This window comes from Macrobrachium rosenbergii, chromosome 18 (genome assembly GCF_040412425.1).
Source record: "Macrobrachium rosenbergii isolate ZJJX-2024 chromosome 18, ASM4041242v1, whole genome shotgun sequence".
NCBI lineage: Eukaryota > Metazoa > Arthropoda > Malacostraca > Decapoda > Palaemonidae > Macrobrachium > Macrobrachium rosenbergii.
Window position 1 is genome coordinate 2888877 of NC_089758.1, and position 17857 is coordinate 2906733.

The 17857-nt window shown below is 35.6% G+C and overlaps 1 protein-coding gene across 6 annotated transcripts in view; it reads right to left on the bottom strand.

Annotated features, from left to right (window-relative positions):
* Positions 1-5029: 5029 nt before the first annotated feature.
* Positions 5030-17857, bottom strand: part of LOC136848036 (neurofilament light polypeptide-like) — a 102749-nt gene continuing 89921 nt past the window's right edge. For 4 of the 6 annotated variants that reach the window (XM_067120095.1, XM_067120098.1, XM_067120097.1 and 1 more), the window contains 3 exons: positions 11452-11680; positions 10255-10359; positions 5030-6259 (listed from right to left, as the gene is read on the bottom strand). In XM_067120095.1, the coding sequence (XP_066976196.1) occupies positions 6150-6259; positions 10255-10359; positions 11452-11671 (435 nt within the window). In that variant the 5' untranslated portion in view covers positions 11672-11680 and the 3' untranslated portion in view covers positions 5030-6149. Of the gene's footprint in view, positions 6260-9093; positions 9130-10254; positions 10360-11451; positions 11681-17857 lie in introns of all 6 variants that reach the window. The other 2 variants (XM_067120100.1, XM_067120101.1) reach the window with 1 other exon arrangement.

A 17857-nucleotide genomic window follows, 5' to 3' on the forward strand; every position in this document is an offset into this window, starting at 1 on the left:
ATGATTTACTCTTAAATGATCTCCAATCCATCGGAGTCGTAGATGATGCACTTGAACTTTTGAAGGACTATTTGAAAGATAAGTCGCAAGAGGAGCTCCTCAGGGAAGTGTGCTTGGCCCTGTACTATTTTGCATCTGTACAATTAGTTTGTCTAATATACTACATAATCTTGGAGTAGAATTAAAGTTGTATGCCGATGACACGCAATTCTGTTTCATCGTCACAAATATTTGAGAATACAAATAGAAAATTAAATGAAGTTCTGTCGAATACTAAACAATGGATCACTTTGAAACAGTTGAAATTGAACGAAAATAAGACAGAGCTTATGATAGTTGGTAAGGAAAGTAACTTAAGGAGTTTGGGTGTTAATCAAGTGTGTATAAATGAAAACCGGGTCCAGACAACTGATAGGGTCCATGATCTTGGGGTGTAGCCTACTTGGATTGTAATTTGTCACAGTAAAAGTTGCTGGATATCATCTCAAGATTATAGCCTTTGTGAGGAAATATCTTGATGAGAGTTTTGTTAAGAATCTTGTCATCAAGATTATTGTAACTCGGTGTACTATAAGTTCCTCAATGTACAGCTCAAGAAACTGCAGAAAATTATGAACTGAGCTGCTAGACTAATAAAACGTGTAGCTTCGCGGGACAGGATTACCCATCTTAATCAATTTGCACTGGCTCCCGGTGAAGGCCAGAATAATATTCAAGTTGTTAGGACCGGCTCTCCTCGATATTTGAGGGAGCAACAGATTATACGACCAATAAACCGACCTGGTATGAGACTAGACACAGATGGTTTGAAGGTGGGAGAGCCGCGTTTTTCCTCAGTCTGTGGCTCCCAAGCCTTTAAGGGGAGCGCTGACTCCATAAGGCCCCATTATAAAGTAAGTGCTTATACCTTCCTTATGAATGAAGGGATTTGCTTTAAATTTTTACCACTTAATCTTCAACTAATAATGAAAATTTCCTACACGGTAAATTTGGCAAAAAGATTTCAAAACTTTTCAATAATATGCAAAAAAAAATTTTTCACTCTAAAATAAATTTCCCGTGTACAAAATCAAGATATATAGTTATACTACACTCTGTAAAAGTTTCATCGAATTTGATTCAGTCTTCTTGGAGTTATAAGCTTTTATTTTTGAAAAAACTAAGTTTTGATAAAATGGCAAAAGAAAAAAATTTAATCATTATTTTGTAATAACTATGAAACTATGACAGTTAGAAGGCTAATTTTTGCACAAAAATTATTTTGTCATATAAGAAATATGCCCTGAAATTTTCAATGTAATCAAATGAATAGAAATGAGCTCTCTCTTGATATATATATATATATATATATATATATATATATATATATATATATATATATATATATATATATATATATATATATAATATATATATATATATATATATATATATATATATATATATATATATATATATATATATATATATATATATATATATATATATATATATATATATATATATATATATATATATATATATATATATATATATATATATATATATATATATATATATATATACAAAAAAAGGCCCATAAAACACTATTTGAATGCTGCAACCATATATATATTTTGGGCACTTCTGCACCCATGTCCACTGGTAAAATATGGACACATGATGTGTTACAAGAGTATATATACAAAGCATAAGTAGGCGTGGCAGTATGTATACACTTGTAACACATCATCTCCCCATATTTTACCAGTGAACAGGGGCAGAGAAGGAAGTGCTCGATATATATGGTTGTAACGTTCAAATAGTGTTTTATGGGCCTTTTTATCTTCATATTATACTGTTGTATTACAGTAAAAGATATTCATATATATATATATATATATATATATATATATATATATATATATATATATATATATATATATATATATATATATATATATATATATATATATATATATATATATATATATATATATATATATATATATATATATATATATATAATATATATATATATATATATATATATATATATATATATATATATATATATATATATATATATATATATATATATATATATATATATATATATAAATATATATATATATATATATATATATATATATATATATATATATATATATATATATATATATATATATATATATATATATATATATATATATATATAAATATAGTATATCAGTACAAAGTTTTTTCATAACAAATATCCACTAATATATGCTATCAATATGTTTTCTCCATAACCTATAAAAAATAGTATATGACACCTATAAAAAATAGTAGGCTATATGCTATCACTGCCAAATTTGTTTCATATTTTTTATTTATAAAAATAAATGCCCTAATGAGGTTAGGCCAGGACATGGTATTCTAGGAAAGGTTTGTTTCCATCATTTTAAACTCACCCTAAAGTTTTCTTCAAAACCTATAAAAGTATATGCTATCAATATCGATTTTCTAAATAACCTATATACGCTACCAGTGTTGTACATGTTTTCCGTTCAGATACTGGAGAGGCAAATAAACAAACAACCGAGAGGATAAAGTAGACAAACACTGAACAACCAAGCCTACAGAAGTCAGGAGTCTGATGACAACTCACTGCACTAAAATCAAGCTTTGTTTTCTTATATAATTATTAATATTATGAAAAATAGTAATCACTAATTAGAATATCACTAATAGAGGAAAAAAAATCCCTTACTTAGATATGGGTGTTCTGGTGTCGTTGCTATCCCAGCAGGATTCGAGGCAATTGCCATTTGCTTGGTCCCTCTCTTGTAACAAACTTACGAGACGCAATCGTTCAAATTTCTCCCTCATCAGAGTGGTACTTTTCTTGCTTAGGGCTTGGAATTGCGTGAATGCATTACACGGCACGAAAATCGAAAAGGAAACGCGCCACAAAGCACTACGATATCACTTGAGCCAAAACTGCTCAACGAATCGCGAATTCGATTGTTTACTGGTAAAACCCGACGCTCTGTTTGGAACTGTTACCTACTTATATAATTTCATATTTCCGAAAAGACGTAGTAAAAATATGTCAGTAAATATAAAATATTATATGTATACTTGTTGGCATGGTATATCTGTGATAACGAGTTCAAAATATCGATATACATAGATATATATTTACTTTTTATCTTTTTTTTGATATTTTTCTAGAGAACGAACAAGCTCTTATCGTAGAAAATGGGTAGTTTTAGTAGGATACCGAAATAAATTTCTCACTTTCTACTATTTGTAGGACTTTTGTCGCTCAGTGTCGCTCACAGGGCGATACTGAGATACATATTTACTCTGATATCATATTCTTTGAGAGAGCCAGTTTTTATTGTTGATAATGTGTATTTTTGTAGGAACATGTTTGTTTAGACATATACCAGTCCAAAACCATAAAAAACTAAAATTCGATAATTTCTCGAAATTCGGCGATTGGCGCGCCCCTTAACATCTCAATAAGATGAAAACCAATTCCTTTTTCCAGTCCACCAATTATGAAGGGTATTGTCCTTAATTCAAAAGAAAGATTTCCATCATTACACAAACCACACCACGCCGAAAGGAAAACAAAAGAAACGGAAGAGAGAGAGAGAGAGTGAGAGAGAGATATTCCGCTGACGCAACAAGCATGGAAGAAGGAGACTTGAAGAAAGAAATCAGTGAAGAACACCGAAGAATAATGTGAAGAAGAGGACGTACAGCCAAAAAAAAAAATAAATAAATAAATAAAATCTTTCCTGATAAAGCAAACACAGAGAAATCTATGCGGTGACGGCACTTCAAATTTGAAACGGCGCGGCGGAAGGTAATTATAAGAATAATATCAACACAAAAAAGATTTCTTTTTAAGGTAATTCAATGTGATATTCCATTTGAAACACAAAATCTACACAAATTAAGTAGACATACAATTGATTTGGCAACATTTTTACTAAAATTTATTTTGCATTTACTAACCCATAATTTCTGTATTTTACTTGTGTTATTCTATTTGATTTTAATTAATTTATTTTTTTTATTCAACATTAACTGAAGTTATTTTATTTCATTTTATTTCTTCTTAAATTGAGTTATTCTATTGTAGTTATATTTTTATCCTAAACCCTCTCAATTAATGTTGTTTAGAATTCTAAGTGATTTTTCTTTCTAGTGATTATATGACATCGCCTCCGGATGTTTTAAAATGTTAAGAATGTTTTTCTGGGTGTCAGACTGTTTTTTTAAGGGGATATCTTTTTTCAATGACTCTTAGTCCGTTGTTTCTGTGGAGGAGTAGTTAGGATTTGTGATTAAAGAATTTAAGGTTAACTACCGCTAAAATTAATTGCCACTGATTTTCATTTTGTTAATCATGCCAGACACAAGTTCTTCAAAAGATATAGATAGTTCAAGTTTATTTTTTGAGTAAACACTCTTTACAACCAACGTATTTCTTTGAATGACTTCAGAATTTACAGTAGTTTTCTTGGACGATAAACGCAACAGTAGACCTTTTCAGAAGTCAGTTAATCGTTACAAACTGCAGAGCCTCACCAAATATGTTTGAGCAACAGAAGTAGGTTGAAATATGCTTCTGTTCTGGTCCTGTAAACATTCACCATTTATAATACTGTTTGCCACAGTTTTTGGTTAACTTTTATGACCGCAATGACTTACTTCCGCATCCATTCAGTACTGATTTGGGAATTGGTGAAAAAAAAAAAATTGGAGAGTTAATCTGGGCCAACCTCAAGAATTTCCATATCCTTATTAAAGAGTAGTCTATTGTCATATCAGCAGCTGAGGTGACAGAAAAGGAACTGAGTCAATTAATCTACTAAAGTACTGTGCATGAATAAAGTTGGCATTTATGGAAGCGATGCAGTACAGTACATTAGAAAAAAGATTTTCCGCTTAACTCCTTGGTACAAGACCAGATTTCAACCAAGGTTCTTTCAGACACATCTTACATCTTTTATTAAGTTTTTTCCAAAAGGGTAAGTAAAACAAATACTTCTAACTTACGTGTATTAAAGAGTAAAGACTTCAGTAAATACATACGGAAAATATCTAGGCTAACATTTACACACTCTGTGTATTAAAGTACACTAGTCCTAGGATGTTTGTATAGGGAATGTTGGTAGCACAGTCTTTTTTATCACATTTAAATGAAAACAGTTGAGTAATTATGATACGGTATATCAATTTGAAATAAATTAAGACCTATCATTAACAAACATTTTCTTGAGAAAATTTCTGAAGTAACACTGATATGCATAAGCAGCAAGGATTGACCACATAGCTAGATAATGTAACTAAGCTCATTCACACTAGCAACTACATCTAATACATACAGCAGGATGTATATTAATGCTATTGATAATTTTTTTTATTTAGCACACATATGACTTATATAAAAGTACAAATGGATTCCTAGGGCAAGATCTATAATCTGCAAATTTTTGTTTAGAATTCATGAAGATTTGAAGGTCTTAGGTGATACCTGATCTCATTAGATACTGATAAAATCTATCAGGAGTTTTAAATATATGATTATTCTATATATCTAGCTGATCAGTATATACACTAAGCCCTGGATGGAAATAAATGCAATTTGTTTACAAAGACATCCCATTCTTTAGGTTTTACCTTGGGAAGCCTTTCACACTGGGACTCTGTCAAACAATAAAGACCTATAGAACTGTTGCTCAATTCTAATCCATTGCTTTTTATAAAGGTAAAAAAAAAGAACATTCTTCATTAAAACAAAGTGAACTTAACTTTGGGAATTAGCTTAACACTTGTGTGCACTCTCCGGATAAACATTATTTTCTGGTGTGCTCAAAGAGTTTGTGATCTGTAGAAGAAATTTGCCTCATGATTTATGAACCTCCTGTGTATGCGTATATCGAGGCACGAGATTGAAAGCAGCACACCGATTTAGAAAAAAAATATATATATAATAATGGCCCATTAAACAGATAAAGACTCGATCAAAAGTTTAGTTTAAAACCACTAAACTTTTGTACTGTACTTCAAGTTTCTACAGGTTGTTTCAATATATTATATACACCAATAAGACTACAGTACATGTAAGGCCATTAAATGCTCTTCAAATCAAAATTTATCAATACTCAATGAGCAAATTTCAGTGCAACAAGGGTGGATAAAATCACTGTGGAGAAGGAGAAGCAGGCAGAGGTGGCTCCGTTGTCGCTCTCCAGGCCAGCCGTTTTGGAGGATTCTGCGAATGAAACAAGCTGGATCAGAACAGTGCTCAAGGTGCACTTTTCACCACTCGCCTACATCAAACACTCTACAAAACGTTAACACTGAACCGTTACGTTACATTAATATTCCTCTTCAACACAGAGTGACATAAATCAAACCTATGAGCTTTGACGCTCTTCGACCAAATGTGAATTGTCTGTTAAAAAAACCAGTTTGATACTGTTTGAAACTGCAAATCAATTTGATATACTTTTCCTGATAAGTTTCATTCTATTTAGCACTTTATTTTAGTATATAAGTTTTCCTAACCTGTTTCAAACTATTTAGCACTCTTTCACCAGTTAAGTATCCTATTTTCCTAATCAGTTTCAAAACTATCTAGCAATCTCGTCCACTTGGTATACTCTTTTCCTTGTCTACTGGAAAACTCTACATAAAACTAAAGTCGTGCACTTTGCAATCTAACAACACACTAAATAAATATTCATACCTAAAAATGGGGTTTACTAAAATTATGAAATACAAATGTATGATACTGTATTATAATGAGAATATTTGTAACGGCAAAAAATAGTACTACGATTCTGCTCCTCTGAAAACATGAGCTGCTCTCATCAAATTCTGTCTATTCAAAATTTGGACTAATACTGGCAAGTAGTTGTAAACGCTCTTTCAAATCAAGCTTTTTTTTTAACATGACTTACGATATATTAATTCTGGACATTAGCAAGACCTTCTTACAAAATAAAGCAAAACAAAACATGTAACTGAGCATACTCAGTAGCTTCTTGAAGTATCAAGAAACAGTATATCAAAAAGCTAATACACTAGTGATACTGAATATAAGCACCAACACATAAATCATGTACACAGAGAAATAACAAGACCATTATTTGACTCTTTGCCTTTTGCTGGAAACAAGAGACGGTCCGTAGCATAGACTCTACCCACTAGAATCTACAGGCGTAGCAATAAAAAGCTTGATAATGCGGAGTCCTTGCAGGCCACACACGAGAAGCTCTTGCTGCAAGCTCTGCAAGCTCTGGATAACCTTACCATATGCACCTAGACAAAATTAGCAAGCATGGAAACATAATCTACTCTACACATATTTTCTGATACAATGCACTACTTTATTTGCATAACTCATCATCCAACTGCTGAATGTTCAAAGGGCCACTGACAATTTCTTTTTTATTTCTTAAGTCTTAAGTAGAAAATATCAATACAGATTAATAGGAACATGGGCACTAATTCAATGCGGAAATACAATTTCAACTTTTAAATGTAAAAAATTTAAGCACAAATACGAAGCCTGAAAATTTTACGGAGTTGCACTCGTGAAGAAGACGCATGTCGTCTTTCACTTGCATTTGAACATGATGGTAAAATTATTGGTCATATTTTTAGAGAATTAAACGTTACAGGAATATCTTTTCCTCTCCCATACTCATAAGATATTTCACATTTTATTTTTCAAGACCATACAAATTACTAAAACGGGGAAAGGGATCAGTGTGTTTATTTGGTCCCAGTGTGTGTGTGTGTGTGTGTGTGTGTGTGTGTGTGTGTGTGTGTGTGTGTGTGTGTGTGTGTGTGTGTGAGAGAGAGAGAGAGAGAGAGAGAGAGAGAGAGAGAGAGAGAGAGAGAGAGAATTATTTAGATAAGAAATGCATGAGACAGGATTGGTTCAAAGGAACATTTAATTACAAAAATATTGTGATATACAGTATATATATATATATATATATATATATATATATATATATATATATATATATATATATATATATATATATATAATCACACACATATATGTGTGTGTGTACATACAGTAATAATATATATATATATATATATATATATATATATATATATATATATATATATATATATATATATATATATATATAATCACACACATATATGTGTGTGTGTACATACTGGTAGCCCTTTTATATATATGTAATAATATATATATATATATATATATATATATATATATATATATATATATATATATATATATATATATAATCACACACATATATGTGTGTGTGTACATACTGTAGCCCTTTATATATATGTAATAATATATATATATATATATATATATATATATATATATATATATATATATATATATATAATCACACACATATATGTGTGTGTGTACATACTATTTATATATATGTAATATAAATATATATATATATATATATATATATATATATATATATATATATAATATATATATATATATATATATATATATATATATATATATATATATATATATATATATATATATATGTGTGTGTGTGTGTGTGTGTGTACCGGTAGCCCTTCATGTGGTTACAAGTGAAATGGGTTCTCTCTCAACTCTCGTTCGTCTTCTGCAAGATCTAGTCCTTCTTCTATTTCGTTTTTTCGTGATTTTGTGGACATTTCTCCTTCCATATCTACTGCAATGATTTTCAGGCTAACTGTTCCCCATCCCCTTCCATCGCTATCTTGGATTTCGGCCCGTTGTCAGGCGGCTGGGCACCGCGCCTCCACGCTACTTCCTCATCCGCCATTTGATCTTCCCACGAATCCAACCATTCTACGGTCATTCATCAGTAAACATAATGAAATCTCTTTATAAACCCGGGTGTCTGTGTGATCCTGCAAGTTTTACTTCCCTTGTATACTTGCCTCCTTTCCACGGCTACATTTGTGCTCAGCAAGAAAAAGGTACAAAGGATAATGTATGTCAGCAGCCCTTGACACATAATCTAGAAGCGCACGAAACAAAGGAAGCGCAATCTAATCTACCACCAACACTCTTTACTCTAACCATCTTACCAGTGTTATTGACAGTCGTAGAACTCTTCCCTGAAACTAGATCAACAGAATGTATTACAACCTCAAAAAATGGCCATGCAAGCCCGTATCCCAGCTTCACTCTTATTACACCGTTTGCATAAGCAATTCTCTTCTTATTAAAGTATTAATGCACGAAGCGCATAAATCATTTCAATGGCAAAATACAAAAGCTTGTAGCATATATCCTCTTCAACCTCTATATTCTACTTAGATCCACAGTAGTTGTAGCAGTTAAATTCTATCATGCTGTAAACATATCCTCATGGTAGACCACTATACCATTATTTTTTTTTAGAATTTTAGTCAAAATACAAATCAAGTTGGAGTCATACTCGTCAGGTTGTGCCATAATTACAACAGTCTACCATTAATCATCTTTTAGGCTGTTATATTCTGTACATTACACCGTAATTCACCGCCTGAAATGGAAGCATTTTCGTACAATAGAGACCAGTGAAAATGTACATGAAAAAAGGAGCAGCTAATTAAACTCAACTTTTCATGAAAACCTTACCTTGAAAGAGCATCCAAAGGCGAAGAAGAGAAACTAGTAAGTATTCTCAAATGGCCTTTTTATTTCCATTAGTGATGTGTTGGTATTGAAAGTCAGCTAATATCTTCAACATAAATAAGACTGTCATGGCTAACAACCAGCATTAACACTATAGTAACTATCTGTCTTGTTTTTAAACTTCTGTGTATTAACAAGACCAATGTTAAACACATATGAAGCTGAATCATTTGAATTTTTCTGGATACAGTGGGTCATCTCCTCCTGTTACTGCTGTGATAAATAAACTTCACGAAAAAAAAAGAACAAATACCTTTGGAAACATTTTCGATAAAGCCGTGTCTTGAGGCACAGTCAGATCACACTCATTTCACTGTGCATTCATGCAAAAGGACGAAAATAAAGGTTAAAGTGCAACACCGCAATGTCACTGTCATGCAGGTAGGCCTATGTGGTAACTTATACTGACATATCTGTTATAACTTGTTTCCGCATGCGATGGTCAAAATACCCGCACTATGATGCAACTTGATTAAGCATTAGTATACTGTACTTCCAACCACTGCAAAGGAACCTTCGCATTGCAACTTTCTGCCGGTCATCTCATGCGCCAACATCTACCCACTCACCAATAACTTCTTCCATCTCTACCGGTTCTGTTTCTACTTCATTAATTTTTTCAGGGTGACTCTCTTCTACCTCCTCATGTTCATCATCTCCATTTCCAGCATCAACTGCAAAGTATTAGTAACGCTGTCTGTGGTACTTCATCTTAGTGTGTATTCCTTTACCTGCTGGATTCGCTATCCCGAAAGCCATAAAGACAAAGGAAAAACTGGACACAAGACCATAACATGACAACAGGTAGACACAAAGCGTTACTGGTGACAACTCTGATGCTAAATTAAAAATCAGAGGAGAGGCTACAAAAATTAGGTACAGTGAGAGGTTTAAAACTCAAGTTGAGAATCACGGATGAAATGCGCCCGATTAAAAGACAAGACATACAATACGATACAATACACCCAGCACGTACAAAACGCCTACCCGCGGTGTCAGTCTGTGTCCTACACTTCATATCACATACGCTTGCTAATGTGCAGTGTGATCATCATACTACGAATGATTTATTATTATAGGTTTGGTAAAGCACTACACTGTCCGTCCTTTCAAGCTGCCCGCTTGTGGTATCTCCTCAGATGAAACTAATTTACGTATCTTGACTTTAAAATCGTTCAATATAAAATATCCTGCACCGTTTCTTCAAGCGCAGAATGTATTCACGGCTGACTGTGAACACAATCTCTCTTAAATGCCAGAGATAGATAGATTCGGTGCTGGAAATCACAAGAGAAAAACTAAAATAACACTGGGATATTGATACCTTTAACTAAAAAGAAATGGAATTTGGATGAGCTTGGTGCTCGACTTTCCACTAAGCGGTGCCTGAGAAGATGGAAGTTTTTCAAAAACTGCTTCTACTTAATTTTTGTAATGTATTTACATATAACTGGTTAATTTGCTGCTTATAAAACTGCGCGTCTTTATTAATGGGACAAGGCCTTAAGAATTTTGAAGCATGTACTGTAATTTCTTTTTTTTTTTAATCTTAAGCAGACAATTATACATTTAAGCAAGGTGCTAGAGAAGTACTGTGTAAGGAAAGAACTTATATATATATATAAACTTCTAGATCCCTGCTAATGACAAGCCTAGAGACAATTAGAAAAAGGAAGCAATGCATTATTCTGAAAGACTGGATCTGCCTCAGCGACATATAAAAACCAAATCACGTCCAGAACCCGCACAGCCTCGGAGTCTCCTACCTTCTTGTGGCTCGTCAGTGCCTTCTGGCTCTGGCTCTGGAGCGACGCTGTCTTCCTCTTCGGCCCCGTCGTCAGCAGTGGGCTCGGCCTCGGCTTCTGCGTGTGCCTCGTCCTCTCCGTTCTCTTGTTCGGGTTCGACAGCTTCTGGTCCCTGCTCTTGGGCTTGAACCATGGCAGCCATGGCAAGCATGGAGATGAGGAACAATTGCCAGAATTTCATCTTCGTTTTCTGCGAGAAAAAAAAAAAGAAGACACGCTGTCAGAGACATTCCAGTTTGTGAAATGTACATTGAAGGGATTACGGAAATAAACTAAAGGGTTACTTTCCTACTTTTCCTTCTTTAAATAATAGTATAACAGTACTTTGTTTTTGGCCTTGTCATCAGGAACCAACTTACCGCATCACAACCAAATTTATATATATATATATATATATATATATATATATATATATATATATATATATATATATATATATATATATATATATATATATATATATATATATATATACCTCAGTAGGGATGGGGCCAGAAGGGCCTTCAGCTTTCTCAGTAAATTTTTTTGGGGATGGGGTTGCTAGCCCAATAACCTTTTTATTACTGTTTCCGGATACCATGGCTATCTAACTAACAGCTAATTGATTTAATGCTTAGATTGCCACAAGCACAATGGTTTCTAACAGAGTTCCTATTTACTTATCTTCAGCCAAGATAGATATATATATATATATATATATATATATATATATATATATATATATATATATATATATATATATACACATAGTATATATAATGTTATCGTAAGTTTTGCATCATTATACAAAGGTTAAAGCGACTTAAAAACATTGTTCAAGGAAGAATATGTACGTCGATCAGAGTGTAAGGCCAAGATTTTTTCATGAGGCAGAATAAACCTGTAAAATAGTTATAATTATAAAAATTTGTTCAATATCAAAAAAATCAATTCTGATCAGCTCAAGTTTCTGGGAGGTTCCCGAAACTTCCTATCCAAGAGCCCCAGACAAAGGATCAACTACCATCCCCATCCTAGCACCCAGGTCGGGAATGTTCCCTCTGGTCCGCAAACCAAGAGATTCGGCGAGAAAATGCCTTGCAGTAAAAGGACGCAAACAGTCAATACAATGTACTTAGGTTTCATGACCCACTTAGAAGTTAGGCGTCTAACAGGGATGAAAAATCTCGGTACTGACAGATTTTCCTCTTGGTACATTAATCTGCCAGTCACTGAAGTGGTATAGATGGGAAACTATAAAATATGAGAAAAGGTAAAATAAAGTCTTACGTATATTCCATACACAGTGAGTCAGATATGCGTGATTTCATGGTATTACCAAACACACCATAAAAATAACAAAAGAACGCCTCGTATCAGATCAGGAAGCCAATAAAATACGACGCACTGAATTCCTTAATACTACGCACCCTCACCTAGCAGCTAAGCTTAATTAACTAGCAACAGCAAGCCAGTTAACACGACATGCCACTGCACCCATAGAATGTGAATGCCATATCGATAAGTGGAAAACAAGTTCCTCAATGAGTACGGTATGTCGCTTGAAGGCTCGACGCATTTGACGAACAACAGTGCCAATAACTAGAGCAACAGCAACAGCAACAGCAACTACAGCATCCTCATTCGATATAGTCGATGCCTAGGCCGTGTGATCACACACGCATCACCATAACAGAAAACGGGGAATAACTGTCATTCAGGGTTTTTGCTTCGATGAAAAGTCCATATTAATCCAAGCCTTTTTATCAATACGGTATTTCAGCACTACTGTAGAATTTGAACGCAGCCAAACTAATGAACTGACTTTAGTCCAGTCAACTACGGGAGGCTAGTCTTGTGAGTTTGAACCTTATCATTTCCCATGTATCAGCATACTTAATGAAAATAACAAATCAACTTTCAACATTCCATAGTAGTATCCGATGAGGACGCAGCCAAAAAAAAAAAAAAATGTATACCTCAGTTTAACCAGACCACTGAGCTGATTAACAGCTCTCCTGGGGCTGGCCCGAAGAATTAGATTTATTTGACGTCGAGTAATGTCGAAGCATCGTACTCGTGAAAAAATTTCCCAAAAACATTTGTTTGCCCACACGGTTCTTTTAAATACGGTTCCTGTACAGTTCTGTATAGTTGACTTCGTTGCCAGTCTTGGCTCTTTCATTTTCTACATCGAGATGACTCACAGGGCAAAAACGCGAGACCACCGCCTCCTCCCCCCAAGCCATCTACAGGGCCTTCTAGCACCTCTTGCCATTTCCCACATTCCTGACTCTGACCAGGCCCTCTGATGTTCCCTAACCCCCCGGCCTCCACACCGTAAGCACCGATGAATTGCCTACCTGTCCCCCTCTCTGCGATCATCTTCCCTTTCTATGTCTTCCTCGCTTAACCCATCCTCCTCCTCCTCCTCCTCCAGCCTCCGCCTCAGTTACCTGACCCTCATTCTTTGGTCCCTTACCTGCGGACCAGAGAGGTGCATCACTCCCCTACTGACCTACCTTCCTCCTAACTCTGGTTCCTTCTCTGCGGATTATGCCCGTCGTAACTCTCAGTTCACTGGATTATTTTCTCAGTTCGCTCCACCAAACACGGACACACACGAGAAACTTGTTCATAGCAGGAGTCATCCCTTCTGCTTGTGAAGAACTGCGCTACCACTGCACAAGTGTGCGACGTCCGGTCATTGAGAAAACAATGATCAAGTATGTACGCGGTAGACAGACAACATCTCGACTGCATTACAGAATTGATAGTTAAAAATTAAGTTTAACTTCATCGTTGATTTATTTAATAAAAGCCAGAATAAACGGAAAAATAAACTAACATATAGAACTAATTACTGTTTCACTGACAGAGAGAGAGAGAGAGAGAGAGAGAGAGAGAGAGAGAGAGAGAGAGAGAGAGAGAGTACTGGAAACGTCAATAAAGACTTGTTGACTCAGACTAGATACGATATCATATGCAGTCACAAAAGCAGCGGACAAAGGGATAAGAACGCGCTCGACTCAACAGCCGAGCACGATACCAAGTGACTCATTATTGCTGACGAAGCCGAACTTCAGTCTGGCGTCTGGATACACCATGGGCTGGATGGATGTTCATGCAGGTGAACAATGATATCGCTTGAGAACAGAAAGTTTTCCCAAGCCCCTTCGTACGCACTCTAATATCTTTTTTTTTTATCTTTTATTTAAAATGTTCAATGAACAATATACATAGTCTCGAGTTGCAATATTACATGAAATTTGCAGTGCAATGTAAGTTGAGTTTGATTGTTGCTTCTGGGGAACAGCCACGATATAAGTTTTCGTGAACGGAATCAGAAACGAGTAACTTGCGTATACAAATGCGAAACTTGAGGCCCGGGAGGTAAGTCAGCAAAATGTATGCAGACCAATGAACGATTAAATTAGGCAAAAAAAAAAAAAAAAAAAAAAAAACTTGAAGTGACCAACGAATTTTTCAACATTTTTTTCCCCCTCCTTTTCTCCATCTTAATAGCTGATCCTGTCTCTGTTTCTATTCGAACTGCACGTTTCCCTGAGCTGTAACCCAAGTACCCTAAAATTAGTTTTTATGAAGCAGATAAGAACACGACTAAAGAAAAGCTCATTAAAGCATTACAAACAGTCTTTACTGCCTAGGCTCAGAATACTGAGTCGTGTGACTGTGTGTGTGTTCTTGAGCTTAACTTGAACAATAGAATAATAAACGTATTTACACAATGCAAGTTGCAGGTAACCTTAACCTTTCGTTTTCTTGTTCAGTAAGAAAAGGAACGGAGAGGGCGTGACATTAATTTCTCTACAAAGACGTCATTTCTGAGTGGCTTAAAATGTCATCTCTACTGCTGGTTTGCTCGTATAATGGTTAGTGTCCTGGTTTGCCACTCAGATGTCACGGGTTCGCGTCTCCCCCAGGGCGATGAAAAATCACTGGCTCTGTATCATGATCAGTTACTGCTGCAGTGTGGGGTCTGCGGTGGGAGGTTGAAACCAACATTCTTTGGAAGCTTGAATTTCATGTCAATGGCCCCTGTGTGCTTGTTCCATGTCCTTACCGAGAAAAGTAAGAATTCATTGGCCTGCAAATATTGCTGAGTTCCATGTTCAACTTCAGATCTTTTCTTCCGCCAAGCTGTACAGAGTAAGTAAGGAAATAAGAGAGAACATTAAGACTATATTTATATAACATTCACCTTCCACTCATGTGATTAGAGGGGTCCTCCATGCATGCATGTGTATTGAACGATAACATTTGTACAGAGGCATGCAATGAAAGTATCGTTTAACATAAAAACCGTTTGGTCGATACGAACGTCCACTTACATACATACATACTTATATGTGGCAGTGTCATCAACATGGATGATTTCATAAGCTGGGGAGAGGCTGTACTTATTTGTCCATATTTCATCTGTATATCATCATACTTTATTTCCATTTGCAAAGTTTTCCTTTATTTCATAAACCATGGAGACTCTACTCCTGGGAGGGTGCAGGAGTAAGTTTAGGCTTCTTCCATATTGATGATATATTTTTGGTCCCCTTAATAGTGTGGTGTCTTGCCCCAGGATTATGTATGTAATCAACAGACAGGTTTGCTGAAAGCAAATGGGTGTTACAGACTAATACACACATAAACAAAGCCACTCCAACATCTTCTAAAAACAACAGACACCTCACACGTCTCGAACTGTCGACCTAACCGCTCAGTTCTCCTCGCTGCTGGGAGAAAGGGAGCTGGGGATTTGATACGATACATGTACACATTCGCTACCGGGGTCTAAGCGATGTCAGGCAGGGCAGCCGATCGAGGCTACGGTCTACCCCAACGCCAAATCAAAGCCCTTCAAAAGAAGGCATCGTGCTTACCCCATATAAAAATGGGAAAAAGCAAGTTAAAACGAAGAACAGTGTGGTGTCTTGTATCATTTTTCGACGCAGTGTAAATTAAAATATTAACTAAATGTAATTTCGTTACATTAAGAAGTTCTAGAATTCCTCGGCGTCTTCTGTATCAAAACATTCTCTTAATTTTTATGTAAAATATGACACTGCCCTAAACACAAGAGTCATGCAAAAAGACAAACGATTTTTCCAAGTGCCTGATTTTTTTTCACTTCTAATATTCAAGTTCCACATTCTTCTTACTAACTACTTAAATACTCTATGATATCGAGGCTATCTGTAGAGAAAATTCAGTTTAATGATTTTAAAGAAATGGCTGAAAATTTATTATAAGCTATGGCAGAAGGCGTATTTTCCTACAGCAATGATATTTGTGGAGAAAGAGTGGGCAACCCATCTCCATTTCTGCAGCATTGCTACAGCCCTTACACTATTTAAACTTGCACCCTACATAATCCATAAGTCAACATGGCCTCATAATCTCTGCACACCGTAAAGGTTGTGTGTGTGTTTTCCAAAGATGAGATCAATAAGACTATTTGGTAACGCCAAGGCACGTCTTGCTGTTGCTGAAGATCACGGAGACAATACATACACGCGCGCACACCCGCACACGCACACACACGCACATGCATACACAAAGAGAGAGAGGGAGAGAGAGAGGAAAAAGTAGATGATGCCAGATGTTCAATGATGCCTCCTGACCAAGGCCGCAACCCAAACACGCACGTTCAAGCGCTCAAGGTGAAGAAGACGAGGAGGCTTGGAGGGCAGCAGTCGAAATTACTTCAGGAATATTAAATATTACAAGTGGGAAGAGCCACCGACTGTTCTAATTACATAACTGCCAAGATTTTCTGTCGCTGACCAATAACAGTCGTTCCTCTTCGGTAAATGTCAGGTCTTGCCTCGTCATTTGCTTCATTGAATAAGGCAGATGTGCGAATACATTACAATGTTGACACGGGAAACTCTCGGTGCTGCGCAACGAAAGTTCTTTGGCGCTGGAAAATCAGAAAAGCAACTTTGCGCAAGCTGAAGATGGTGATGGGGATGGTGAAGGGTCAGAGCAGGCGAGTGTCATGGCCAAGGGAAGGCGAACACCGGTTATAAGGGTTGTGAACGCCTCGGGCAAGGAAATACTTCGTCGTAACACTCCCCAGAGCGAGGACCCCTAATGTATGAAGATAGCGAATCCTTCTGCTTCCTGTGAGATGCTAAGAAACTGGGCGTTGTGTGTGTGTGTGTGTGTGTGTGTGTGTGTGTGTGTGTGTGTGTGTGTGTGTGTGTGGCTGGCACATGAATAGTCGTCACTGGAAAGCCTACGACAGGGAAAGTTTCCTGAACCTCATTTCGAAATTTTCAAAGTATTTGGACGAAGTCGAGACCGTATGCCGAGTATTAAATACATGCAAATAGGAAAAGCACAGTCGTTCGTTCGAAGCTCCTTTCCG